Source organism: Salvelinus fontinalis, chromosome 11 (assembly GCF_029448725.1).
Source record: "Salvelinus fontinalis isolate EN_2023a chromosome 11, ASM2944872v1, whole genome shotgun sequence".
NCBI lineage: Eukaryota > Metazoa > Chordata > Actinopteri > Salmoniformes > Salmonidae > Salvelinus > Salvelinus fontinalis.
The window spans coordinates 59,829,049-59,855,858 of record NC_074675.1 but is presented as its reverse complement, the minus strand read 5'-3'; the positions used below and the strand labels follow the sequence as shown (position 1 = coordinate 59,855,858).

Sequence of the window (26,810 nt, the reverse complement as noted above, 5' to 3'; positions counted from 1 at the left end):
AAATAAGGAGACAGACTAGCACCAATCAGACACTGACAGCTATGGTTAGAAGAACTCTTCTAGTTAAAGGTTGCGTGTGCGTGTGTGTGATGTTTGTGTGTGTGTGTGTGTGTGTGTGTGTGTGTGTGTGTGTGTGTGTGTGTGTGTGTGTGTGTGTGTGTGTGTGTGTGTGTGTGTGTGTGTGTGTGTGTGTTTGTGTGTGTGTGTGTGTTTGTGTGTGTGTGTGTGTGTGTGTGTGTGCGTGTGTGCGTGTGTGCGTGTGTGTGTGTGTGTGATGTTTGTGACCACTTCCTCTCATCTCTCGTCTTCATTCTCTCAAAATGAGTCAGGAAGCCGGAGTATCGTTAGCTACAGGAAGTCTGTGTGTTTTTACTGATCAACTTCTCATTCCCCATAGTTCAGCCCTTTCACTGGCTAGTCTATATGTAATCTTCAGGTGAATGCTTACACAGAAGTGTGTGTGTGTGTGTGTGTGTGTGTGTGTGTGTGTGTGTGTGTGTGTGTGTGTGTGTGTGTGTGTGTGTGTGTGTGTGTGTGTGTGTGTGTGTGTGTGTGTGTGTGTGTGTGTGTGTGTCTACATGCTCCATCACTGCCTCCCAGAATGTGTGTGTTTGTTAGAAAAGGAGAGAAACAAGAAGGGGACAGAAGGAGAGAGAGAATAAGAAGGGGAGAGATGGAGAGAGAGAAGAAGGGGAGAGAGAGGAGAAGGGGAGAGATGGAGAGAGAAGGGGAGAGATGGAAAGAGAAGAAGAAGGGGAGAGATGGAGAGAGAAGAAGAAGAGGAGAGATGGAGAGAGAAGAAGAAGGGGAGAGATGGAGAGAGAAGAAGAAGAGGAGAGATGGAGAGAGAGAATAAGAAGGGGAGAGAAGAAGAGGAGAGATGGAGAGAGAAGAAGAAGAAGATGGGAGATGGAGAGAGAAGAAGGGGAGAGATGGAGAGAGTCCAGAGAGTGTGTGTCTGTACATGTTGTGTACAAGGTCTGCCTGAGGGTTGGATTCTGTAGCTGTGTGTGTAATTAGACTTGCAGTAACACGCCCCTGATACTGTGTACAATGCTACTCTCTCCCTGATAAGAAGACAGGTTAGGACACCTCAGTCCTTCTCTCCCCTGATAAGAAGACAGGTAAGGATGCCTCAGTCCTTCTCTCCCTGATTAGAAGACAGGTTAGGACACTAGTATGTACCAGTCCTTCTCTCCCCTGATTAGAAGACAGGTTAGGACACATCAGTCCTTCTCTCCCCTGATTAGAAGACAGGTTAGGACACTAGTATGTACCAGTCCTTCTCTCCCTGATTAGAAGACAGATTAGGACACTAGTATGTACCAGTCCTTCTCTCCCCTGATTAGAAGACAGGTTAGGACACATCAGTCCTTCTCTCCCTGATTAGAAGACAGGTTAGGACACATCAGTCCTTCTCTCCCCTGATTAGAAGACAGGTTAGGACACATCAGTCCTTCTCTCCCCTGATTAGAAGACAGGTTAGGACACATCAGTCCTTCTCTCCCTGATTAGAAGACAGGTTAGGACACTAGTATGTACCAGTCCTTCTCTCCCCTGATTAGAAGACAGGTTAGGACACATCAGTCCTTCTCTCCCCTGATTAGAAGACAGGTTAGGACACTAGTATGTACCAGTCCTTCTCTCCCTGATTAGAAGACAGGTTAGGACACTAGTATGTACCAGTCCTTCTCTCCCTGATTAGAAGACAGGTTAGGACACTAGTATGTACCAGTCCTTCTCTCCCCTGATTAGAAGACAGGTTAGGACACATCAGTCCTTCTCTCCCCTGATTAGAAGACAGGTTAGGACACTAGTATGTACCAGTCCTTCTCTCCCCTGATTAGAAGACAGGTTAGGACACATCAGTCCTTCTCTCCCCTGATTAGAAGACAGGTTAGGACACTAGTATGTACCAGTCCTTCTCTCCCCTGATTAGAAGACAGGTTAGGACACATCAGTCCTTCTCTCCCCTGATTAGAAGACAGGTTAGGACACTAGTATGTACCAGTCCTTCTCTCCCCTGATTAGAAGACAGGTTAGGATACTTCTATATACTGTATGCCATTTAGCTTTTATCCAAAGTGACTTACAGTAGGGGTGAATACATGTTGGTATGAACGTTCCTGGGAACCCACTATCATGGCAGGAGCCATGCTTTACCAGCTGAGCCATCACTTCCTGACTCTTCTGATTCTCCTAAAGCATGTCTCTTTCTGCTTGTCAGTTCTAGTCCTCCTTCTCTCTGTCATCTCACCTCTTCTTTCTCCCCTCCATCTTGCTTTCTCAAGTACTCCTCCCTACCCTTTCTCCCCCTCTCTTTCTCCTTCTCTCTCTTCTATAAGGTTACAGGATGTGGTTCTTACAGGTGTGTGTGTGTGTGTGTGTGTGTGTGTGTGTGTGTGTGTGTGTGTGTGTGTGTGTGTGTGTGTGTGTGTGTGTGTGTGTGTGTGTGTGTGTGTGTGTGTGTGTGTGTGTGTGTGTGTGTGTGTCTGCGAGTGTGTGTGTGTGTGTGTGTGCGCGCTTTACCCACGATACACACACCCCTTCAAACAATAACACCTGGATATAGGAGACTGACCAAGGGGCAGTTCTGAGCCATCACACACACACACACACACACACACACACACACACACACACACACACACACACACACACACACACACACACACACACACACAGTGAGTTCTGCTGGGAGGTGTGTGTAGGACTGTGAGGAATGCTGTGCATATGCAGAAAGAGAACAGTCTGTCAACTTGATCCATGACCATTCTAAAATAAATATTGGAAACGTTTTAGTTGGAATAAAATATAAATAACCTACAATTTAACAAACAAAAAAACGGGTGTATGAAACGGAAACAGAGCTGCTTTGGAGGAAAAGTGTAGACTAGTTTGTAATTGGTGTCGTCGTAATATTAACACTTGTAATGCTGTTAAATTGCCAAAACCAAGAGAGCAAAAACTTCCTCAAGAGAATGCCAGGATATTGTTTGCAGCAGCACGATACAATGGCGCCCAATGTAAATCCCGGTGTGCTTCTGAGAGTCCGCTGACCCGTTCATCAGGACACAACGGTGCGCAACGTTTAATTAAAATGGTAATGGTGCTGTACTGAACGACCAGTTGTTTTTGAACGACCGGTTGAAAATCGTTGTAATTAAGGTGACCCGGAGGGGACTGGTCTAGAGTGCTGCTGTACGAATTTTGCTGCAGCCTACGAGACTGTTGAAGAAATGTTTTTTGGGGGAAAAGCGGCCTTCAGTACTCTACATAACGGAATGAAACGTTGAGTGAACTGAACGCGCCCGGCTTCTCCCTGTCTGAATGAGGAAGTCCGGAGGGGTGGGCGCGACACCGTATATATAATCGCGTGCCTGCTCTTCCTCCCGCTTCACTCCCCGGTCCCTGCGAGCCGCTCAGGTAAGAGCTTTATAGTTCTATACATAGGCCTACACGTCTTTCTGACTATTTGTTCTCCTTGGTGATTTGTGTTACATTCTACCTTTTACTCACACTGTGCAGATTTAATGCAGTAGCATCGGAATGTTGAATGTTGAGACTGTTGGTTCGTCTCCCCCTCGTCCACCCCACCTCTCCTCTCCGTTTCCTCCTCATCCACCCCTCCTCTCCGTCTCCTCCTCATCCACCTCTCCTCTCCGTCTCCTCCTAGTCTATAGGTGTTTCTAGTCAAATCAGTGCTGTAGAACCATGGCGTGGGATGGCTATATAACCAACCTGATGGCAGGAACCCCTCCCTTCGTGGAAGAGGCAGCGATCTGTGGGTCTGAGGCGGGGAAGGAGTCGGTCTGGGCGGCAACACCTGGAGGTCAGCTGGCTGGTGTGACGGTAAGTAGGCTCGCTAACATGTATGATGTACTTAGTCATAGGTGTTTAATTGGGGTGGCTGTTGACGTGACTGTTGGTTTAATGGTTTACTAGTTTGGGGGTTTGATATTTCCTGGCGGAATCTGACATCAGAGGTGTGTTTTTCTGTAGTTGGCCAACCAGGGAGTAGCCAACTCACAGGGAGGGGTGGAGAGAGAATTGCATTGCTTTGACAATGTTAAGGTGTGTTTCCCATGCCAATAGAATTAAATTGGAGGGAGAGAGGGGGGATGAGCTTGGGCAATTTTCCCACTGTCACATCAACATGCAGTTGGTTCTGGTTCTTTATAAACTAGTAGGATACACATGTTAGACAATAGCTGGTTCTTTATAAACTAGTAGGATACACATGTTAGACAATAGCTGGTTCTTTATGAACACTAGAGAATATTTTGTCAAATGATTACTCCCTGTGACCTTGTATTGTGAGGACTCTCCTGACTTCTGGTAAATGTGTTCAAATGAGACCTTGGCTTTATTTAACAATTCATACTGCAGAATGGTGTCTGAGCTAGTTCTGTGTTCACAGCTTTATTTAACAATTCATACTGCAGAATGGTGTCTGCACTAGTTCCGTATTCACAGCTTTATTTAACAATTCATACTGCAGAATGGTGTCTGCACTAGTTCCGTATTCACAGCTTTATTTAACAATTCATACTGCAGAATGGTGTCTGAGCTAGTTCTGTGTTCACAGCTTTATTTAACAATTCATACTGCAGAATGGTGTCTGCACTAGTTCCGTATTCACAGCTTTATTTAACAATTCATACTGCAGAATGGTGTCTGAGCTAGTTCTGTGTTCACAGATTTATTTAACAATTCATACTGCAGAATGGTGTCTGAGCTAGTTCTGTGTTCACAGCTTTATTTAACTATTCATACTGCAGAATGGTGTCTGAGCTAGTTCCGTATTCACAGCTTTATTTAACAATTCATACTGCAGAATGGTGTCTGAGCTAGTTCTGTGTTCACAGCTTTATTTAACTATTCATACTGCAGAATGGTGTCTGAGCTAGTTCCGTATTCACAGCTTTATTTAACAATTCATACTGCAGAATGGTGTCTGAGCTAGTTCTGTGTTCACAGCTTTATTTAACTATTCATACTGCAGAATGGTGTCTGAGCTAGTTCCGTATTCACAGCTTTATTTAACAATTCATACTGCAGAATGGTGTCTGAGCTAGTTCTGTGTTCACAGCTTTATTTAACTATTCATACTGCAGAATGGTGTCTGAGCTAGTTCTGTGTTCACAGCTTTATTTAACTATTCATACTGCAGAATGGTGTCTGAGCTAGTTCTGTGTTCACAGCTTTATTTAACTATTCATACTGCAGAATGGTGTCTGCACTAGTTCCGTGTTTTCAGTTTGATTCTCAGCTCCTTATTTGGTCATGTTGCACACAGCAACTTGAGACACACACACACACACACACCGCAACATATAGGAAGTGAAGAGAGCGTCTTCTGTGAGCCACTTCCCCCATCGAGAACGTCTGCCACACACACACCTACGGCCAGTCACATGAGGAGCATGAAGATGTGCTTGCTGAAAATGGCCAGTGTGTGTGTGTGTCACAGACATTTTCATGGTTTGGAAAGCTCAGGGTGGTGGGTGTGGTGTTTGTAAACAAACCTGCAGTATTTCTCCACAATGCTCTAACACACACACACACACACACACACACACACACACAACTGATTGAGCAAACAGTAGGCATGCAGATTACCCAAGAGGAGAGAGAAAGACCTTTTGGTAGAAGAGAATCATCTTTAATGTCCACATAGTTTCTTTGACAGTTTCTCTGAAGCAGGCAAGTCTCCCCCTTCTCTCTCTCTCCCCCCCTTCTCTCTCTCTCCCCCCCTTCTCTCTCTCTCTCCCCCCCCTTCTCTCTCTCTCTTCCCCCCCTTCTCTCTCTCTCTTCCCCCCCTTCTCTCTCTCTCTTCCCCCCCTTCTCTCTCTCTCTCTTCCCCCCCTTCTCTCTCTCTCCCCCCCTTCTCTCTCTCTCCCCCCCTTCTCTCTCTCTCTCCCCCCCTTCTCTCTCTCTCTTCCCCCCCTTCTCTCTCTCTCTTCCCCCCCTTCTCTCTCTCTCTTCCCCCCCTTCTCTCTCTCTCTTCCCCCCCTTCTCTCTCTCTCTTCCCCCCCTTCTCTCTCTCTCTTCCCCCCCTTCTCTCTCTCTCTCCCCCCCTTCTCTCTCTCTCTCTTCCACCCCTTCTCTCTTCTCTGTCTCTCTCTCGTGGTTAAATTTTCAGGAAGTCAGTTGAACTCTGAAGACAGCATCGTGTGTTTTGTGGACAAGTCAGTACTTGTGCAGAGTTCTCCTCTCTTTCCCCTGTCAGGACTTGCATCTTCTTTCTCACTCTCTCCATTTTGTTTTTCTTTCTCTCTCGCTCTCTTGCCACCTCTTCTCAATCTCTCTGTTGTGTGTGCGCGTGTCTGTTGTTTGTGACCACTTCCTAAGAGTGCTGAAGGGGATCTCTAGGCTGTTAGTAGTAACATTGTGGTGAAATACTGTCTCTTAGTGGTGGAGTGCAGTATGACTGGAGATAGATGGACTATAGCTAACTCAGGTGCATTGTGGTTAAATACTGGTAGGTTGGGGGTTCCATTCCCAGTTAAATGATCGACACTGCCAATACCGACCACGTTTCCAGGCGTTTTGCTGACATCGTTCATTATGATAAGTAGCCTGTAGTAGAGAAATGAGAAGTTTGAAATGGAATAAGTTAGCTAACATGGCTGTTAAGGGGGCAGTTGATGACGGTCCAACTAGTTTAAAGGAGAATAACAAACTGCTTCACATGACGGTTTTAAACTTCCCCTTCTGTTTGTCCTTAACACATAAATTCAGACAATTTATCCTGATATGGATTTTTGTCCCAGTTCCGTTAGGGAGGTAGATTAGTGGTAAGGCACTGCCATAGACTAGTGTCCTGTCCAGGGGGTGTCCTGTACATCAAGCTGTCTCTCTACAGAAACAGGAAATGGACTGCTGCCTTATGGGTAGTTCTGGCTGGGACAAGGCTTATGGGCAGTACTGGCTGGGACGAGGCTTATGGGCAGTTCTGGCTGGGACAAGGCTTATGGGCAGTTCTGGATGGGACGAGGCTTATGGGTAGTTCTGGCTGGGACGAGGCTTATGGGCAGTTCTGGCTGGGACAAGGCTTATGGGCAGTTCTGGATGGGACGAGGCTTATGGGTAGTTCTGGCTGGGACGAGGCTTATGGGCAGTTCTGGCTGGGACAAGGCTTATGGGTAGTTCTGGCTGGGACGAGGCTTATGGGTAGTTCTGGCTGGGACGAGGCTTATGGGCAGTTCTGGCTGGGACAAGGCTTACTTACTTAGCTATAGATAAACCTTTACAGATATTTAGTGTGTGTATCGGGTGTGGTCTAGGTTGGAGGTTCATGGTGGGCATGACTGGACTAGAGGTGTTGGAATTCCTGGAAACTGGGACATTTTGGGGGGGGGGGGGGGGGAGCGAGGGAGAAGGGGGAGTTGTAGAGAGAAAGATGAGGGGGTGGGGTAGAGAGAAGAGCTTGATGGGAGTGAAAAGTTTGAATCCTTCTAATAAAAATGAAGGAACCTGTTTGAGCATGTACTTTCTCTTTTTCCTGTCTCTCTCTTTTTCCTGTCTCTCTCTCTCCTCTGAGTGTGTATAATTTCTAAATGTTCATATATACTGTATCATAAGAAATACTGCATTCATCCACTAGATGTTTCTCGTTACATAGATTATGTAAATGCCGCTAGTTAATGTACCAGATGCCACCATATTTCCTATTTAGTCATTTTGACCAGGGTCCATGAGGTAGGCTGTAGGTAATGGGGTCCGTGAGGTAGGCTGTAGGTAATGGGGTCCGTGAGGTAGGCTGTAGGTAATGGGGTCCGTGAGGTAGGCTGTAGGTAATGGGGTCCGTGAGGTAGGCTGTAGGTAATGGGGTCCGTGAGGTAGGCTGTAGGTAATGGGGTCCGTGAGGTAGGCTGTAGGTAATGGGGTCCGTGAGGTAGGCTGTAGGTAATGGGGTCCGTGAGGTAGGCTGTAGGTAATGGGGTCCGTGAGGTAGGCTGTAGGTAATGGGGTCCGTGAGGTAGGCTGTAGGTAATGGGGTCCGTGAGGTAGGCTGTAGGTAATGGGGTCCGTGAGGTAGGCTGTAGGTAATGGGGTCCGTGAGGTAGGCTGTAGGTAATGGGGTCCGTGAGGTAGGCTGTAGGTAATGGGGTCCGTGAGGTAGGCTGTAGGTAATGGGGTCCGTGAGGTAGGCTGTAGGTAATGGGGTCCGTGAGGTAGGCTGTAGGTAATGGGGTCCGTGAGGTAGGCTGTAGGTAATGGGGTCCGTGAGGTAGGCTGTAGGTAATGGGGTCCGTGAGGTAGGCTGTAGGTAATGGGGTCCGTGAGGTAGGCTGTAGGTAATGGGGTCCGTGAGGTAGGCTGTAGGTAATGGGGTCCGTGAGGTAGGCTGTAGGTAATGGGGTCCGTGAGGTAGGCTGTAGGTAATGGGGTCCGTGAGGTAGGCTGTAGGTAATGGGGTCCGTGAGGTAGGCTGTAGGTAATGGGGTCCGTGAGGTAGGCTGTAGGTAATGGGGTCCGTGAGGTAGGCTGTAGGTAATGGGGTCCGTGAGGTAGGCTGTAGGTAATGGGGTCCGTGAGGTAGGCTGTAGGTAATGGGGTCCGTGAGGTAGGCTGTAGGTAATGGGGTCCGTGAGGTAGGCTGTAGGTAATGGGGTCCGTGAGGTAGGCTGTAGGTAATGGGGTCCGTGAGGTAGGCTGTAGGTAATGGGGTCCGTGAGGTAGGCTGTAGGTAATGGGGTCCGTGAGGTAGGCTGTAGGTAATGGGGTCCGTGAGGTAGGCTGTAGGTAATGGGGTCCGTGAGGTAGGCTGTAGGTAATGGGGTCCGTGAGGTAGGCTGTAGGTAATGGGGTCCGTGAGGTAGGCTGTAGGTAATGGGGTCCGTGAGGTAGGCTGTAGGTAATGGGGTCCGTGAGGTAGGCTGTAGGTAATGGGGTCCGTGAGGTAGGCTGTAGGTAATGGGGTCCGTGAGGTAGGCTGTAGGTAATGGGGTCCGTGAGGTAGGCTGTAGGTAATGGGGTCCGTGAGGTAGGCTGTAGGTAATGGGGTCCGTGAGGTAGGCTGTAGGTAATGGGGTCCGTGAGGTAGGCTGTAGGTAATGGGGTCCGTGAGGTAGGCTGTAGGTAATGGGGTCCGTGAGGTAGGCTGTAGGTAATGGGGTCCGTGAGGTAGGCTGTAGGTAATGGGGTCCGTGAGGTAGGCTGTAGGTAATGGGGTCCGTGAGGTAGGCTGTAGGTAATGGGGTCCGTGAGGTAGGCTGTAGGTAATGGGGTCCGTGAGGTAGGCTGTAGGTAATGGGGTCCGTGAGGTAGGCTGTAGGTAATGGGGTCCGTGAGGTAGGCTGTAGGTAATGGGGTCCGTGAGGTAGGCTGTAGGTAATGGGGTCCGTGAGGTAGGCTGTAGGTAATGGGGTCCGTGAGGTAGGCTGCAGGTAATGGGGTCCGTGAGGTAGGCTGCAGGTAATGGGGTCCGTGAGGTAGGCTGCAGGTAATGGGGTCCGTGAGGTAGGCTGCAGGTAATGGGGTCCGTGAGGTAGGCTGCAGGTAATGGGGTCCGTGAGGTAGGCTGCAGGTAATGGGGTCCGTGAGGTAGGCTGCAGGTAATGGGGTCCGTGAGGTAGGCTGCAGGTAATGGGGTCCGTGAGGTAGGCTGCAGGTAATGGGGTCCGTGAGGTAGGCTGCAGGTAATGGGGTCCGTGAGGTAGGCTGCAGGTAATGGGGTCCGTGAGGTAGGCTGCAGGTAATGGGGTCCGTGAGGTAGGCTGCAGGTAATGGGGTCCGTGAGGTAGGCTGCAGGTAATGGGGTCCGTGAGGTAGGCTGCAGGTAATGGGGTCCGTGAGGTAGGCTGCAGGTAATGGGGTCCGTGAGGTAGGCTGCAGGTAATGGGGTCCGTGAGGTAGGCTGTAGGTAATGGGGTCCGTGAGGTAGGCTGTAGGTAATGGGGTCCGTGAGGTAGGCTGTAGGTAATGGGGTCCGTGAGGCTGTTTGCTGTGCCAACGCACACTAGTGAGTTGAGTTTGTAGTGCATCTAGCTCAGGGCTGCCCAACCCTGTTCCTGGAGGTTTTAACTCCAACCCTAATTTAGTACATCTGATTGTACTTATTAGCCGACCCGGACCTCTATTAGCCAGCCCGGACCTCTATTAGCCAGCCCGGACCTCTATTAGCCAGCCCGGACCTCTATTAGCCAGCCCGGACCTCTATTAGCCAGCCCGGACCTCTATTAGCCAGCCCGGACCTCTATTAGCCGACCCGGACCTCTATTAGCCGACCCGGACCTCTATTAGCCGACCCGGACCTCTATTAGCCAGCCCGGACCTCTATTAGCCAGCCCGGACCTCTATTAGCCAGCCCGGACCTCTATTAGCCAGCCCGGACCTCTATTAGCCAGCCCGGACCTCTATTAGCCGACCCGGACCTCTATTAGCCGACCCGGACCTCTATTAGCCGACCCGGACCTCTATTAGCCAGCCCGGACCTCTATTAGCCGACCCGGACCTCTATTAGCCGACCCGGACCTCTATTAGCCAGCCCGGACCTCTATTAGCCGACCCGGACCTCTATTAGCCGACCCGGACCTCTATTAGCCGGCCCAGACTTTGCGTTCATCAACCAATGTTTGTGCCATGTCATCTACAGTGCAGTCAGACACCAGATTGCTGTAACATATTATGTGATTAGCTGAACGGTAAAATACCTTTCCAGGCGTAAGATCTTGAATGTGTCAGCAACATCTAAGCAGGGAAACAACCCTTGTCTGGCTGAATCTGGTTCGTTAGGTTATGGTTGGACTAACACTACAGTACAGCAGGGTAGATGACTGGGAGCCGGGGTAGATGTCTGGGAGCCGGGGTAGATGTCTGGGAGCCGGGGTAGATGTCTGGGAGCCGGGGTAGATGTCTGGGAGCCGGGGTAGATGTCTGGGAGCCGGGGTAGATGTCTGGGAGCCGGGGTAGATGTCTGGGAGCCGGGGTAGATGTCTGGGAGCCGGGAACAGGGTGGTTCTCCAGCTGTAGAATAACTCTACTACCACTAGGTGGCACTGCAGGGTGGTGACGGCAACAGAGACCGAGGAGTAGCAGTGGCAATGTGCATTGAATGTGACTGACTGGTTGTTAGTGAAATGAGTGAGCTTCTGCATAGCTTGATGATGAGTTGATTAGGAAACTCAGCTGTGTAGTGCTAAGGCACAAGGTGCACTGCTTTGGTTCCCTAGGACCCTGTCTCCCTCTAACTTTTTTACCATGTGTAATGTGTATACTGAATGTCTATAGGCCATTTAAATATATGAATGTATGAGGGATGCAGCCAGTCCTCCAAGTTGTGCAGCAGCTCCTACATTATTTGTTGAACTCTGATGTACAGCATGGCCTGTGTTGTATGACAAACTATTGATTTCCCCTCCCTCCTCCCCCAGGCTGCAGAGATCAAGGCGATGATGTCCTTGGATCGTTCTCCTCTCTTCGCCAGTGGTCTTCATCTCAGTGGGAACAAGTGTACTGTCCTGAGAGATAATCTCCACACTGAGGGGGACAACACGTTAGATGTTAAGATGAGGCCCACTGCTACTGATACCAACTCCTACAGCCTCACCATCGCTAAGAGTGGCAAGGGTACGAACCCCACACACTCACTCTTCTGTACATCATCTCATGTTGTCCTGTATTGGATTATACTGTTTATTAGGTACACCGCCCTGGCCAGTTTATTAGGTGCACCGCCCTGGCCAGTTTATTAGGTGCACCGCCCTGGCCAGTTTATTAGGTACACCGCCCTGGCCAGTTTATTAGGTGCACCGCCCTGGCCAGTTTATTAGGTGCACCGCCCTGGCCAGTTTATTAGGTGCACCGCCCTGGCCAGTTTATTAGGTGCACCGCCCTGGCCAGTTTATTAGGTGCACCGCCCTGGCCAGTTTATTAGGTGCACCGCCCTGGCCAGTTTATTAGGTGCACCGCCCTGGCCAGTTTATTAGGTGCACCGCCCTGGCCAGTTTATTAGGTGCACCGCCCTGGCCAGTTTATTAGGTGCACCGCCCTGGCCAGTTTATTAGGTGCACCGCCCTGGCCAGTTTATTAGGTGCACCGCCCTGGCCAGTTTATTAGGTACAGCACCCTGAGAATATTTGTTCATATGGAAAAAGGTACTATGTTCTAAAGGAGTGTCTCTCCCTTTCTCTCCCTCTCTCCCTTTCTCTCTCTCTCTCTCTCTCTCTCTGTCCTCCCTCTATCAGCTCTGATCATTGTTAAAGGGATGAAGGACATTCCAGGTGGAAAGATCAACATAAAGGCCTCAGACATGATGCAGTACCTGAGGAAGAGTGGCTTCTAACGCTTGACCCCTGACCCCGACACCCCCCCTTAGATGCTGATCTTGGTTCAGTTTAGCATTCCCCCACTAATGGTTAGGATTGGGGGAAGCTCGTCTGTGCCTCGTGGAAACGTTACCCAGCAGCCTCAGTGCCTTGTTGATGATGATATGCAAATGTTCAAACATGTGAAATTATCAGAGTGGCAAATGAAATAAACAGATTTATTCTAAGAAAATATTTATTTTGACTGCTGATTTAATTATTTATTGAGGAGAATGTACTTACTGTGATATTTAGTTAAATGACTAGAATGTTAATGGTAAGTGTGTGTGTACTCTCTCTTTTTCTATATCCATGTTTATAACCAGGTCAGACTGCAGTGTTCAACCTGAGGACCAGACCTGTTTACATTTCAGCCTTATTTAAAATTGATAATTGTTTTCCCCCCTCATCTGTCTACATTCCAAAATTTTGCAAATGTATTAAAGAAAATGTAAAAAAGATCACATTTACATAAGTATTCAGAGCCTTTACTCAGTACTTTGTTGAAACACCTTTGGCAGAGATTACAGCCTCAAGTCTTCTTGGGTTTGACGCTACAAGCTTGGCACACCTGTATTTGGGGAGTTTCTCCCATTCTTCTCTGCAGATCCTCTCAACCTCCCTCAGGTTGGATGGGGAGCGTCGCTGCACAGCTATTTTCAGGTCTCTCCAGAGATGTTCGATCGGGTTCATGTCCGGGTTCTGGCTGGGCCACTCAAGGACATTCAGAGACTTGTCCCAAAGCCACTCCTGAGTTGTCTTGTCTGTGTGCTTAGGGTTGTTGTCCTGTTGGAAGGTGAACCTTCACCCCAGTCTGAGGTCCTGAGCGATCTGTAGCCGGTTTTCATCAATGATCTCTCTGTACTTTGCTCCGTTCTTCTTTCCCTCGATCCTGACTAGGCTCCCAGTCCCTGCAGCTGAAAAACATCCCCACAGCATGATGCTGCCACCCCCATGCTTCACTGTAGGGATGCTGCCACCCCCATGCTTCACTGTAGGGATGCTGCCACCCCCATGCTTCACTGTAGGGATGCTGCCACCCCCATGCTTCACTGTAGGGATGCTGCCACCCCCATGCTTCACTGTAGGGATGCTGCCACCCCCATGCTTCACTGTAGGGATGCTGCCACCCCCATGCTTCACTGTAGGGATGCTGCCACCCCCATGCTTCACTGTAGGGATGCTGCCACCCCCATGCTTCACTGTAGGGATGCTGCCACCCCCCATGCTTCACTGTAGGGATGCTGCCACCCCCATGCTTCACTGTAGGGATGCTGCCACCCCCATGCTTCACTGTAGGGATGCTGCCACCCCCATGCTTCACTGTAGGGATGCTGCCACCCCCATGCTTCACTGTAGGGATGCTGCCACCCCCATGCTTCACTGTAGGGATGCTGCCACCCCCATGCTTCACTGTAGGGATGCTGCCACCCCCATGCTTCACCGTAGGGATGCTGCCACCCCCATGCTTCACCGTAGGGATGCTGCCACCCCCATGCTTCACCGTAGGGATGCTGCCACCCCCATGCTTCACCGTAGGGATGCTGCCACCCCCATGCTTCACCGTAGGGATGCTGCCACCCCCATGCTTCACCGTAGGGATGCTGCCACCCCCATGCTTCACCGTAGGGATGCTGCCACCCCCATGCTTCACCGTAGGGATGCTGCCACCCCCATGCTTCACCGTAGGGATGCTGCCACCCCCATGCTTCACCGTAGGGATGCTGCCGCCCCCATGCTTCACCGTAGGGATGCTGCCGCCCCCATGCTTCACCGTAGGGATGCTGCCGCCCCCATGCTTCACCGTAGGGATGCTGCCGCCCCCATGCTTCACCGTAGGGATGCTGCCTTGTTTCCTCCAGACGTGTCGCTTGGCATTCATGAGAAACAAGATTCTCTGGCCTGATCTGAGAGTCTTTTGGTGCCTTTTGGCAAACTCCATGCGAGCTGTCATGTGCATTTTTACTGAGGAGTGGCTTCTGTCTGGCCACTCTACCATTATGGCCTGATTGGTAGAGTGCTGCAGAGATGGTTGTCCTTCTGGAAGGTTCTCTCATCTCCACAGAGGAACTCTGGAGCTCTGTCAGAGTGACCATCGGGTTCTTGGTCACCTCCCTGACCAAGGCCCTTCTCCATGATTGCTCTGTTTAGCCAAGCGGCCAGCTCTAGGAAGAGTTTTGGTGATTCCAAGCTACTTCCATTTAAGAATGATGGAGGCCACTGTGTTCTTGGGGACCTTCAATGCCGCAGAATTTATTTTGGTACCCTTCCCCAGATCTGTGCCTCGACAGAATCCTGTCTCGGAGCTCTACGGGCAATTTCTTCGACCTCACGGCTTGGTTTTTGCTCTGACATGCACTGTCAACTGTGGGACCTTATATAGACAGGTGTGTGCCTTTCCAAATCATGTCCAATCAATTGAATTTACCACAGGTGGAGTCCAATCAGGTTGTAGAATCATCTCAAGGATGTTCAATGTAAACAGAATGCACCTGAACTCAATTTAGAGTCTCATAACAAAGGGTCTGAATACTTATGTCAATAAGGTATATATTTTATTTTTAATATATTTGCAAATATTTCTAAACTTGTTTTTGCTTTGTCATTATGGGGTATTGTGATGTCATTATGATGTATTGTTTGTTGATTGATGAGGAAAAACAATTGAATCCATTTTAGAATAAGGCTGTAAAGTAACAAAATGTGGAAAAAGTCAAGGGGTCTGAATACTTTCTGAATGTACTGTATCTCTATGAAGTATCTGTGTGTAACTAACTACGTAAATCTTAACTCAGCATAAAACGAAACGTCCTCACTGTCAACTGCATTTATTTTCAACAAACTTAACATGTGTAAATATTTGTATGAACATAACAAGATTCAACAACTGAGACATAAACTGAACAAGTTCCACAGACATGTGACTAACAGAAATGGAATAATGTGTCCCTGAACAAAAGGGGGGGGGTCAAAATCAAAAGTAACAGTCAGTATCTGGTGTGGCCACCAGCTGCATTAAGTACTGCAGTGCATCTCATGTACTGCACCAGATTTGCCCGTTCTTGCTGTGAGATGTTACCCCACTCTTCCACCAAGGTACCTGCAAGTTCCTGGACATTTCTGGGGGGAATGGCCCTAGCCCTCACCCTCCGATCCAACAGGTCCCAGACGTGCTCAATGGGATTGAGGTCCTGGTTCTTCGCTGGCCATGGCAGAACACTGACATTCCTGTCTTGCAGGAAATCACGCACAGAACGAGCAGTATGGCTGTTGGCATTGTCATGCTGGAGGGTCATGTCAGGATGAGCCTGCAGGAAGGGTACCACATGAGGGAGGAGGATGTCTTCCCTGTAACGCACAGCGTTGAGATTGCCTGCAATGACAACAAGCTCAGTCTGATGATACTGTGACACACCGCCCCAGACCTTGACGGACCCTCCACCTCCACCTCGATCCTGCTCCAGAGTACAGGCCTCGGTGTAACGCTCATTCCTTCGACGATAAACACGAATCCGACCATCCCCCCTGGTGAGACAAACCCGCGACTCGTCAGTGAAGAGCACTTTTTGCCAGTCCTGTCTGGTCCGGCAACGTTGGGTTTGTGCCCATAGGTGATGTTGTTGCCGGTGATGTCTGGTGAGGACCTGCCCTACAACAGGCCTACAAGCCCTCAGTCCAGCCTCTCTCAGCCTATTGCGGACAGTCTGAGCACTGATGGAGGGATTGTGCGTTCCTGGTGTAACTCGGGCAGTTGTTGTTGCCATCCTGTACCTGTCCCGCAGGTGTGATGTTCAGATGTACCGATCTGTGTAGGTGTTGTTACACGTGGTCTGCCACTAGGAGGACGATCGGCTGTCCGTCCTGTCTCCCTGTAGCGCTGTCTTAGGCGTCTCACAGTACGGACATTGCAATTTATTGTCCTGGCCACATCTCTATGTACCCATTAACACGCTCTCTGTCTGTAACTAACTAGGTATCTCTATGTACCCATTAACACGCTCTCTGTCTGTAACTAACTAGGTATCTCTATGTACCCATTAATACGCTCTCTGTCTGTAACTAACTAGGTATCTCTATGTACCCATTAATACGCTCTCTGTCTGTAACTAACTATGTATCTCTATGAAGTATCTGTCTGTGCCCATTTACACTCTCTCTGTCTAACTATGTATCTCTATGAAGTATCTGTCTGTACCCATTAACACCCTCTCTGTCTGTAACTAACTATGTATCTCTCTGTAAAGTATCTAACTATCTGGTCACAAGGAGAGTAGGAGGGTTAAATATATTTTTGTACCCAGTAGTAAAGGGTAGGGGTGCTGCTGAGGGGACTGGCAAAGGGTAAGAGAGAGAGAGAGAGAGAGAGAGTGTGTGTGTTGGTGCACTGGCCTTTAACGCACCACGTACAGTGAAAAGGGTACATGATTGTGTGTTTGTCGGGTCGCTGGCCTTTTACTGTGAACCCAGAGCGGCTCACATTTCACCTTTAGCTGAACCTTGACCTTTACACCTTAGCTGGAGAGCTAGGGAGCGTCTGACATGAGGAGAGAATGAATGAATGGTCATTGGAAAAGTGATTCAGTCTATAACTACATTGCTTTAAGGCCTGGATTCAAAGTGGAGGCCTACTGCACTGGTGACCATGCGCCTCTTAAAGGTGGCCTGAGAGCCAAACATTTATGCTTCGTGACCCACCCGCTGAGGAGTCTTGAGTTGTGACCCACCAACTGAGGAGTCTTTTGAGTTGCGACCCACCAACCGAGGAGTCTTTTGAGTCGAAACCCACCATAAGGGTTGAGCGGTGAAAAAACAGACACAGACCAAAGAATAAGTCAAAAAATATCATCTTGGCAGCGGTCAGATGCTAATCTTCTGCAATTCTACACATTGCCATGGCTAATGCAGTGTTCTAATGCAGTGCTCTAATGCAGTGCTCTAATGCAGTGTTCTAATGCAGTGTTCTAATGCAGTGCTCTAATGCAGTGTTCTAATGCAGTGCTCTAATGCAGTGTTCTAATGCAGTGTTCTAATGCAGTGCTCTAACGCCGTGTTCTAACGCCGTGTTCTAACGCCGTGTTCTAACGCCGTGTTCTAGTGCCGTGTTCTAGTGCTGTAACATTATAAAAACATCAATGGGGGCCTGATTGTCTAGCTTTAATTTAGTTTATTGTAAATTCTCCAAGATTATAGGCTATTATTAAAAAATATATAGGTCCATTAGCTTTTCTACATACTTCTATTTGGGTTTTATCATTTAAGTTTAAACAAAACGTTTTTCCATCCATTTTTTCCATCCCCACATTTTTTTCAATACACAAGCAACTGTAATCCCACGGCTTTCTGGGACCCGTGCCTCGACCCACAGTTTAGGAAGCACTGCACTATCACTACCTCTACCTGACTAGTGTGGGCTCCTGTACCCTAATAGTAAGTCTCCCTGCTCCTGAAGAGCTGCAGTAAGGCCTTGTGCAGGGTTTAGTTCAAACCAAGCACCACATCACCTCCTCAACTCATTGATCAATATCAGTGATTGGATTAATTACACTAACCGGTTTTCCAGAAGCATCTGAAGTCTAAGTTCCTGTTAGAACCTTCAGAGGAACATTGCTAAATCTCTGTGCTGATCACTAAAACCATAGTTATCAACTTTGCACTTGAAAACGCTCGTAATCTTAAAAAGGTTTATCCAGTCCTAAAGTAGAGCTGTAACCAGTTCTAAAGTAGAGCTGTGTCCAGTCCTAAAGTAGAGCTGTATCCAGTCCTAAAGTAGAGCTGTATCCAGTCCTAAAGTAGAGCTGTAACCAGTCCTAAAGTAGAGCTGTATCCAGTCCTAAAGTAGAGCTGTATCCAGTCCTAAAGTAGAGCTGTAACCAGTCCTAAAGTAGAGCTGTATCCAGTCCTAAAGTAGAGCTGTATCCATGTCTCAGTCCTAAAGTAGAGCTGTATCCAGTCCTAAAGTAGAGCTGTATCCAGTCCTAAAGTAGAGCTGTTTCCAGTCCTAAAGTAGAGCTGTTTCCAGTCCTAAAGTAGAGCTGTATCCAGTCCTAAAGTAGAGCTGTAACCAGTCCTAAAGTAGAGCTGTATCCATGTCTCAGTCCTATAGTAGAGCTGTATCCAGTCCTAAAGTAGAGCTGTATCCAGTCCTAAAGTAGAGCTGTATCCAGTCCTAAAGTAGAGCTGTATCCAGTCCTAAAGTAGAGCTGTAACCAGTCCTAAAGTAGAGCTGTATCCAGTCCTAAAGTAGAGCTGTAACCATGTCTCAGTCCTAAAGTAGAGCTGTATCCAGTCCTAAAGTAGAGCTGTAACCATGTCTCAGTCCTAAAGTAGAGATGTATCCAGTCCTAAAGTAGAGCTGTATCCATGTCTCAGTCCTAAAGTAGAGCTGTAACCATGTCTCAGTCCTAAAGTAGAGCTGTAACCATGTCTCAGTCCTAAAGTAGAGCTGTATCCATGTCTCAGTCCCAAAGTAGAGCTGTATCCAGTCCTAAAGTAGAGCTGTAACCATGTCTCAGTCCTAAAGTAGAGCTGTATCCATGTCTCAGTCCTAAAGTAGAGCTGTATCCAGTCCTAAAGTAGAGCTGTATCCAGTCCTAAAGTAGAGCTGTATCCAGTCCTAAAGTAGAGCTGTATCCAGTCCTAAAGTAGAGCTGTAACCAGTCCTAAAGTAGAGCTGTATCCAGTCCTAAAGTAGAGCTGTAACCATGTCTCAGTCCTAAAGTAGAGCTGTATCCATGTCTCAGTCCTAAAGTAGAGCTGTAACCAGTCCTAAAGTAGAGCTGTATCCATGTCTCAGTCCTAAAGTAGAGCTGTAACCAGTCCTAAAGTAGAGCTGTATCAATGTCTCAGTCCTAAAGTAGAGCTGTATCCATGTCTCAGTCCTAAAGTAGAGCTGTAACCATGTCTCAGTCCTAAAGTAGAGCTGTATCCATGTCTCAGTCCTAAAGTAGAGCTGTATCCATGTCTCAGTCCTAAAGTAGAGCTGTATCCATGTCTCAGTCCTAAAGTAGAGCTGTATCCAGTCCTAAAGTAGAGCTGTATCCAGTCCTAAAGTAGAGCTGTATCCAGTCCTAAAGTAGAGCTGTATCCATGTCTCAGTCCTAAAGTAGAGCTGTATCCATGTCTCAGTCCTAAAGTAGAGCTGTATCCATGTCTCAGTCCTAAAGTAGAGCTGTATCCATGTCTCAGTCCTAAAGTAGAGCTGTATCCAGTCCTAAAGTAGAGCTGTATCCAGTCCTAAAGTAGAGCTGTATCCATGTCTCAGTCCTAAAGTAGAGCTGTATCCAGTCCTAAAGTAGAGCTGTAACCAGTCCTAAAGTAGAGCTGTATCCATGTCTCAGTCCTAAAGTAGAGCTATATCCATGTCTCAGTCCTAAAGTAGAGCTGTAACCATGTCTCAGTCCTAAAGTAGAGCTGTATCCATGTCTCAGTCCTAAAGTAGAGCTGTATCCAGTCCTAAAGTAGAGCTGTATCCATGTCTCAGTCCTAAAGTAGAGCTGTATCCATGTCTCAGTCCTAAAGTAGAGCTGTAACCATGTCTCAGTTCTAAAGTAGAGCTGTATCCAGTCCTAAAGTAGAGCTGTATCCAAGTCTCAGTCCTAAAGTAGAGCTGTAACCATGTCTCAGTCCTAAAGTAGAGCTGTAACCATGTCTCAGTTCTAAAGTAGAGCTGTATCCAGTCCTAAAGTAGAGCTGTATCCATGTCTCAGTCCTAAAGTAGAGCTGTATCCATGTCTCAGTCCTAAAGTAGAGCTGTATCCAGTCCTAAAGTAGAGCTGTAACCATGTCTCAGTCCTAAAGTAGAGCTGTATCCAGTCCTAAAGTAGAGCTGTATCCAGTCCTAAAGTAGAGCTGTAACCATGTCTCAGTCCTAAAGTAGAGCTGTATCCAGTCCTAAAGTAGAGCTGTATCCAGTCCTAAAGTAGAGCTGTATCCAGTCCTAAAGTAGAGCTGTATCCATGTCTCAGTCCTAAAGTAGAGCTGTATCCATGTCTCAATCCTAAAGTAGAGCTGTATCCAGTCCTAAAGTAGAGCTGTAACCATGTCTCAGTCCTAAAGTAGAGCTGTAACCATGTCTCAGTCCTAAAGTAGAGCTGTATCCATGTCTCAGTCCTAAAGTAGAGCTGTATCCAGTCCTAAAGTAGAGCTGTATCCAGTCCTAAAGTAGAGCTGTATCCATGTCTCAGTCCTAAAGTAGAGCTGTATCCAGTCCTAAAGTAGAGCTGTATCCAGTCCTAAAGTAGAGCTGTATCCAGTCCTAAAGTAGAGCTGTATCCATGTCTCAGTCCTAAAGTAGAGCTGTAACCAGTCCTAAAGTAGAGCTGTATCCATGTCTCAGTCCTAAAGTAGAGCTATATCCATGTCTCAGTCCTAAAGTAGAGCTGTAACCATGTCTCAGTCCTAAAGTAGAGCTGTATCCATGTCTCAGTCCTAAAGTAGAGCTGTATCCAGTCCTAAAGTAGAGCTGTATCCATGTCTCAGTCCTAAAGTAGAGCTGTATCCATGTCTCAGTCCTAAAGTAGAGCTGTAACCATGTCTCAGTTCTAAAGTAGAGCTGTATCCAGTCCTAAAGTAGAGCTGTATCCAAGTCTCAGTCCTAAAGTAGAGCTGTAACCATGTCTCAGTCCTAAAGTAGAGCTGTAACCATGTCTCAGTTCTAAAGTAGAGCTGTATCCAGTCCTAAAGTAGAGCTGTATCCATGTCTCAGTCCTAAAGTAGAGCTGTATCCATGTCTCAGTCCTAAAGTAGAGCTGTATCCAGTCCTAAAGTAGAGCTGTAACCATGTCTCAGTCCTAAAGTAGAGCTGTATCCAGTCCTAAAGTAGAGCTGTATCCAGTCCTAAAGTAGAGCTGTAACCATGTCTCAGTCCTAAAGTAGAGCTGTATCCAGTCCTAAAGTAGAGCTGTATCCAGTCCTAAAGTAGAGCTGTATCCAGTCCTAAAGTAGAGCTGTATCCATGTCTCAGTCCTAAAGTAGAGCTGTATCCATGTCTCAATCCTAAAGTAGAGCTGTATCCAGTCCTAAAGTAGAGCTGTAACCATGTCTCAGTCCTAAAGTAGAGCTGTAACCATGTCTCAGTCCTAAAGTAGAGCTGTATCCATGTCTCAGTCCTAAAGTAGAGCTGTATCCAGTCCTAAAGTAGAGCTGTATCCAGTCCTAAAGTAGAGCTGTATCCATGTCTCAGTCCTAAAGTAGAGCTGTATCCAGTCCTAAAGTAGAGCTGTATCCAGTCCTAAAGTAGAGCTGTATCCAGTCCTAAAGTAGAGCTGTATCCATGTCTCAGTCCTAAAGTAGAGCTGTAACCAGTCCTAAAGTAGAGCTGTATCCATGTCTCAGTCCTAAAGTAGAGCTGTAACCAGTCCTAAAGTAGAGCTGTAACCATGTCTCAGTCCTAAAGTAGAGCTGTAACCATGTCTCAGTCCTAAAGTAGAGCTGTAACCATGTCTCAGTCCTAAAGTAGAGCTGTATCCATGTCTCAGTCCTAAAGTAGAGCTGTATCCAGTCCTAAAGTAGAGCTGTATCCATGTCTCAGTCCTAAAGTAGAGCTGTATCCAGTCCTAAAGTAGAGCTGTATCCAGTCCTAAAGTAGAGCTGTATCCATGTCTCAGTCCTAAAGTAGAGCTGTATCCAGTCCTAAAGTAGAGCTGTATCCAGTCCTAAAGTAGAGCTGTATCCAGTCCTAAAGTAGAGCTGTAACCATGTCTCATTCCTAAATTAGAGCTGTATCGATGTCTCAGTCCTAAAGTAGAGATGTATCCAGTCCTAAAGTAGAGCTGTATCCATGTCTCAGTCCTAAAGTAGAGCTGTAACCATGTCTCAGTCCTAAAGTAGAGCTGTATCCATGTCTCAGTCCTAAAGTAGAGCTGTATCCATGTCTCAGTCCTAAAGTAGAGCTGTATCCAGTCCTAAAGTAGAGCTGTATCCAGTCCTAAAGTAGAGCTGTATCCAGTCCTAAAGTAGAGCTGTATCCAGTCCTAAAGTAGAGCTGTATCCAGTCCTAAAGTAGAGCTGTATCCAGTCCTAAAGTAGAGCTGTATCCAGTCCTAAAGTAGAGCTGTATCCATGTCTCAGTCCTAAAGTAGAGCTGTATCCATGTCTCAGTCCTAAAGTAGAGCTGTAACCAGTCCTAAAGTAGAGCTGTATCCATGTCTCAGTCCTAAAGTAGAGCTGTAACCAGTCCTAAAGTAGAGCTGTAACCATGTCTCAGTCCTAAAGTAGAGCTGTAACCATGTCTCAGTCCTAAAGTAGAGCTGTAACCATGTCTCAGTCCTAAAGTAGAGCTGTATCCATGTCTCAGTCCTAAAGTAGAGCTGTATCCAGTCCTAAAGTAGAGCTGTATCCATGTCTCAGTCCTAAAGTAGAGCTGTATCCAGTCCTAAAGTAGAGCTGTATCCAGTCCTAAAGTAGAGCTGTATCCATGTCTCAGTCCTAAAGTAGAGCTGTATCCAGTCCTAAAGTAGAGCTGTATCCAGTCCTAAAGTAGAGCTGTATCCAGTCCTAAAGTAGAGCTGTAACCATGTCTCATTCCTAAATTAGAGCTGTATCGATGTCTCAGTCCTAAAGTAGAGATGTATCCAGTCCTAAAGTAGAGCTGTATCCATGTCTCAGTCCTAAAGTAGAGCTGTAACCATGTCTCAGTCCTAAAGTAGAGCTGTATCCATGTCTCAGTCCTAAAGTAGAGCTGTATCCATGTCTCAGTCCTAAAGTAGAGCTGTATCCAGTCCTAAAGTAGAGCTGTATCCAGTCCTAAAGTAGAGCTGTATCCAGTCCTAAAGTAGAGCTGTATCCAGTCCTAAAGTAGAGCTGTATCCAGTCCTAAAGTAGAGCTGTATCCAGTCCTAAAGTAGAGCTGTATCCAGTCCTAAAGTAGAGCTGTATCCATGTCTCAGTCCTAAAGTAGAGCTGTAACCAGTCCTAAAGTAGAGCTGTATCCATGTCTCAGTCCTAAAGTAGAGCTGTATCCATGTCTCAGTCCTAAAGTAGAGCTGTATCCATGTCTCAGTCCTAAAGTAGAGCTGTATCCATGTCTCAGTCCTAAAGTAGAGCTGTATCCATGTCTCAGTCCTAAAGTAGAGCTGTAACCATGTCTCAGTCCTAAAGTAGAGCTGTATCCATGTCTCAGTCCTAAAGTAGAGCTGTATCCAGTCCTAAAGTAGAGCTGTATCCAGTCCTAAAGTAGAGCTGTATCCATGTCTCAGTCCTAAAGTAGAGCTGTATCCAGTCCTAAAGTAGAGCTGTAACCATGTCTCAGTCCTAAAGTAGAGCTGTATCCATGTCTCAGTCCTAAAGTAGAGCTGTAACCAGTCCTAAAGTAGAGCTGTATCCAGTCCTAAAGTAGAGCTGTATCCATGTCTCAGTCCTAAAGTAGAGCTGTATCCATGCCTCAGTCCTAAAGTAGAGCTGTAACCATGTCTCAGTCCTAAAGTAGAGCTGTATCCAGTCCTAAAGTAGAGCTGTATCCAGTCCTAAATTAGAGCTGTAACCAGTCCTAAAGTAGAGCTGTATCCATGTCTCAGTCCTAAAGTAGAGCTGTATCCAAGTCTCAGTCCTAAAGTAGGGCTGTATCCATGTCTCAGTCCTAAAGTAGAGCTGTATCCAGTCCTAAAGTAGAGCTGTATCCAGTCCTAAAGTAGAGCTGTATCCATGTCTCAGTCCTAAAGTAGAGCTGTATCCATGTCTCAGTCCTAAAGTAGAGCTGTATCCATGTCTCAGTCCTAAAGTAGAGCTGTATCCAGTCCTAAAGTAGAGCTGTATCCAGTCCTAAAGTAGAGCTGTAACCAGTCCTAAAGTAGAGCTGTATCCATGTCTCAGTCCTAAAGTAGAGCTGTATCCAAGTCTCAGTCCTAAAGTAGAGCTGTATCCATGTCTCAGTCCTAAAGTAGAGCTGTATCCAGTCCTAAAGTAGAGCTGTATCCAGTCCTAAAGTAGAGCTGTAACCAGTCCTAAAGTAGAGCTGTATCCATGTCTCAGTCCTAAAGTAGAGCTGTATCCATGTCTCAGTCCTAAAGTAGAGCTGTATCCAAGTCTCAGTCCTAAAGTAGAGCTGTAACCATGTCTCAGTCCTAAAGTAGAGCTGTATCCAGTCCTAAAGTAGAGCTGTATCCAAGTCTCAGTCCTAAAGTAGAGCTGTATCCATGTCTCAGTCCTAAAGTAGAGCTGTATCCAGTCCTAAAGTAGAGCTGTATCCAGTCCTAAAGTAGAGCTGTAACCATGTCTCAGTCCTAAAGTAGAGCTGTAACCATGTCTCAGTCCTAAAGTAGAGCTGTATCCATGTCTCAGTCCTAAAGTAGAGCTGTATCCAAGTCTCAGTCCTAAAGTAGAGCTGTATCCAGTCCTAAAGTAGAGCTGTATCCATGTCTCAGTCCTAAAGTAGAGCTGTATCCAGTCCTAAAGTAGAGCTGTATCCATGTCTCAGTCCTAAAGTAGAGCTGTAACCATGTCTCAGTCCTAAAGTAGAGCTGTAACCAGTCCTAAAGTAGAGCTGTATCCAGTCCTAAAGTAGAGCTGTATCCATGTCTCAGTCCTAAAGTAGAGCTGTATCCATGTCTCAGTCCTAAAGTAGAGCTGTATCCAGTCCTAAAGTAGAGCTGTATCCATGTCTCAGTCCTAAAGTAGAGCTGTATCCATGTCTCAGTCCTAAAGTAGAGCTGTATCCAGTCCTAAAGTAGAGCTGTATCCAGTCCTAAAGTAGAGCTGTATCCAGTCCTAAAGTAGAGCTGTATCCATGTCTCAGTCCTAAAGTAGAGCTGTATCCAGTCCTAAAGTAGAGCTGTATCCAGTCCTAAAGTAGAGCTGTATCCATGTCTCAGTCCTAAAGTAGAGCTGTATCCATGTCTCAGTCCTAAAGTAGAGCTGTATCCATGCCTCAGTCCTAAAGTAGAGCTGTATCCATGTCTCAGTCCTAAAGTAGAGCTGTATCCAGTCCTAAAGTAGAGCTGTATCCAGTCCTAAAGTAGAGCTGTACCAGTCCTAAAGTAGAGCTGTATCCAAGTCTCAGTCCTAAAGTAGAGCTGTATCCAGTCCTAAAGTAGGGCTGTATCCATGTCTCAGTCCTAAAGTAGAGCTGTATCCAGTCCTAAAGTAGAGCTGTATCCATGTCTCAGTCCTAAAGTAGAGCTGTATCCAGTCCTAAAGTAGAGCTGTATCCATGTCTCAGTCCTAAAGTAGAGCTGTATCCAGTCCTAAAGTAGGGCTGTATCCAGTCCTAAAGTAGAGCTGTATCCATGTCTGTCCTAAAGTAGAGCTGTATCCATGTCTCAGTCCTAAAGTAGAGCTGTATCCAGTCCTAAAGTAGAGCTGTATCCATGTCTCAGTCCTAAAGTAGAGCTGTATCCAGTCCTAAAGTAGAGCTGTAACCATGTCTCAGTCCTAAAGTAGAGCTGTATCCATGTCTCAGTCCTAAAGTAGAGCTGTATCCATGTCTCAGTCCTAAAGTAGAGCTGTATCCATGTCTCAGTCCTAAAGTAGAGCTGTATCCATGTCTCAGTCCTAAAGTAGAGCTGTATCCAGTCCTAAAGTAGAGCTGTATCCAAGTCTCAGTCCTAAAGTAGAGCTGTATCCAGTCCTAAAGTAGAGCTGTATCCATGTCTCAGTCCTAAAGTAGAGCTGTAACCATGTCTCAGTTCTAAAGTAGAGCTGTAACCATGTCTCAGTCCTAAAGTAGAGCTGTATCCATGTCTCAGTCCTAAAGTAGAGCTGTATCCATCTCTCAGTCCTAAAGTAGAGCTGTATCCAGTCCTAAAGTAGAGCTGTATCCATGTCTCAGTCCTAAAGTAGAGCTGTATCCATGTCTCAGTCCTAAAGTAGAGCTGTATCCATGTCTCAGTCCTAAAGTAGAGCTGTATCCAGTCCTAAAGTAGAGCTGTATCCAGTCCTAAAGTAGAGCTGTATCCAGTCCTAAAGTAGAGCTGTATCCAGTCCTAAAGTAGAGCTGTATCCAGTCCTAAAGTAGAGCTGTATCCATGTCTCAGTCCTAAAGTAGAGCTGTATCCATGTCTCAGTCCTAAAGTAGAGCTGTATCCATGTCTCAGTCCTAAAGTAGAGCTGTATCCATGTCTCAGTCCTAAAGTAGAGCTGTATCCATGTCTCAGTCCTAAAGTAGAGCTGTATCCAGTCCTAAAGTAGAGCTGTATCCAGTCCTAAAGTAGAGCTGTATCCAGTCCTAAAGTAGAGCTGTATCCATGTCTCAGTCCTAAAGTAGAGCTGTATCCAGTCCTAAAGTAGGGCTGTATCCAGTCCTAAAGTAGAGCTGTATCCATGTCTCAGTCCTAAAGTAGAGCTGTATCCATGTCTCAGTCCTAAAGTAGAGCTGTATCCAGTCCTAAAGTAGAGCTGTATCCATGTCTCAGTCCTAAAGTAGAGCTGTATCCAGTCCTAAAGTAGAGCTGTAACCATGTCTCAGTCCTAAAGTAGAGCTGTATCCATGTCTCAGTCCTAAAGTAGAGCTGTATCCATGTCTCAGTCCTAAAGTAGAGCTGTATCCATGTCTCAGTCCTAAAG

The 26,810-nt window shown here is 47.0% G+C and overlaps 1 protein-coding gene across 1 annotated transcript; it reads left to right on the top strand.

Annotated features, from left to right (window-relative positions):
* Positions 1-3,318: 3,318 nt before the first annotated feature.
* On the top strand, positions 3,319-12,509 carry LOC129866027 (profilin-2-like). Its single transcript, XM_055939164.1, has 4 exons — positions 3,319-3,426; positions 3,677-3,852; positions 11,382-11,577; positions 12,195-12,509. Exons 2-4 carry the CDS (start codon positions 3,715-3,717, stop codon positions 12,290-12,292), a joined length of 432 nt encoding a protein of 143 aa, XP_055795139.1. The 5' UTR covers positions 3,319-3,426; positions 3,677-3,714; the 3' UTR covers positions 12,293-12,509.
* The last annotated feature ends 14,301 nt before the right edge of the window (positions 12,510-26,810 follow it).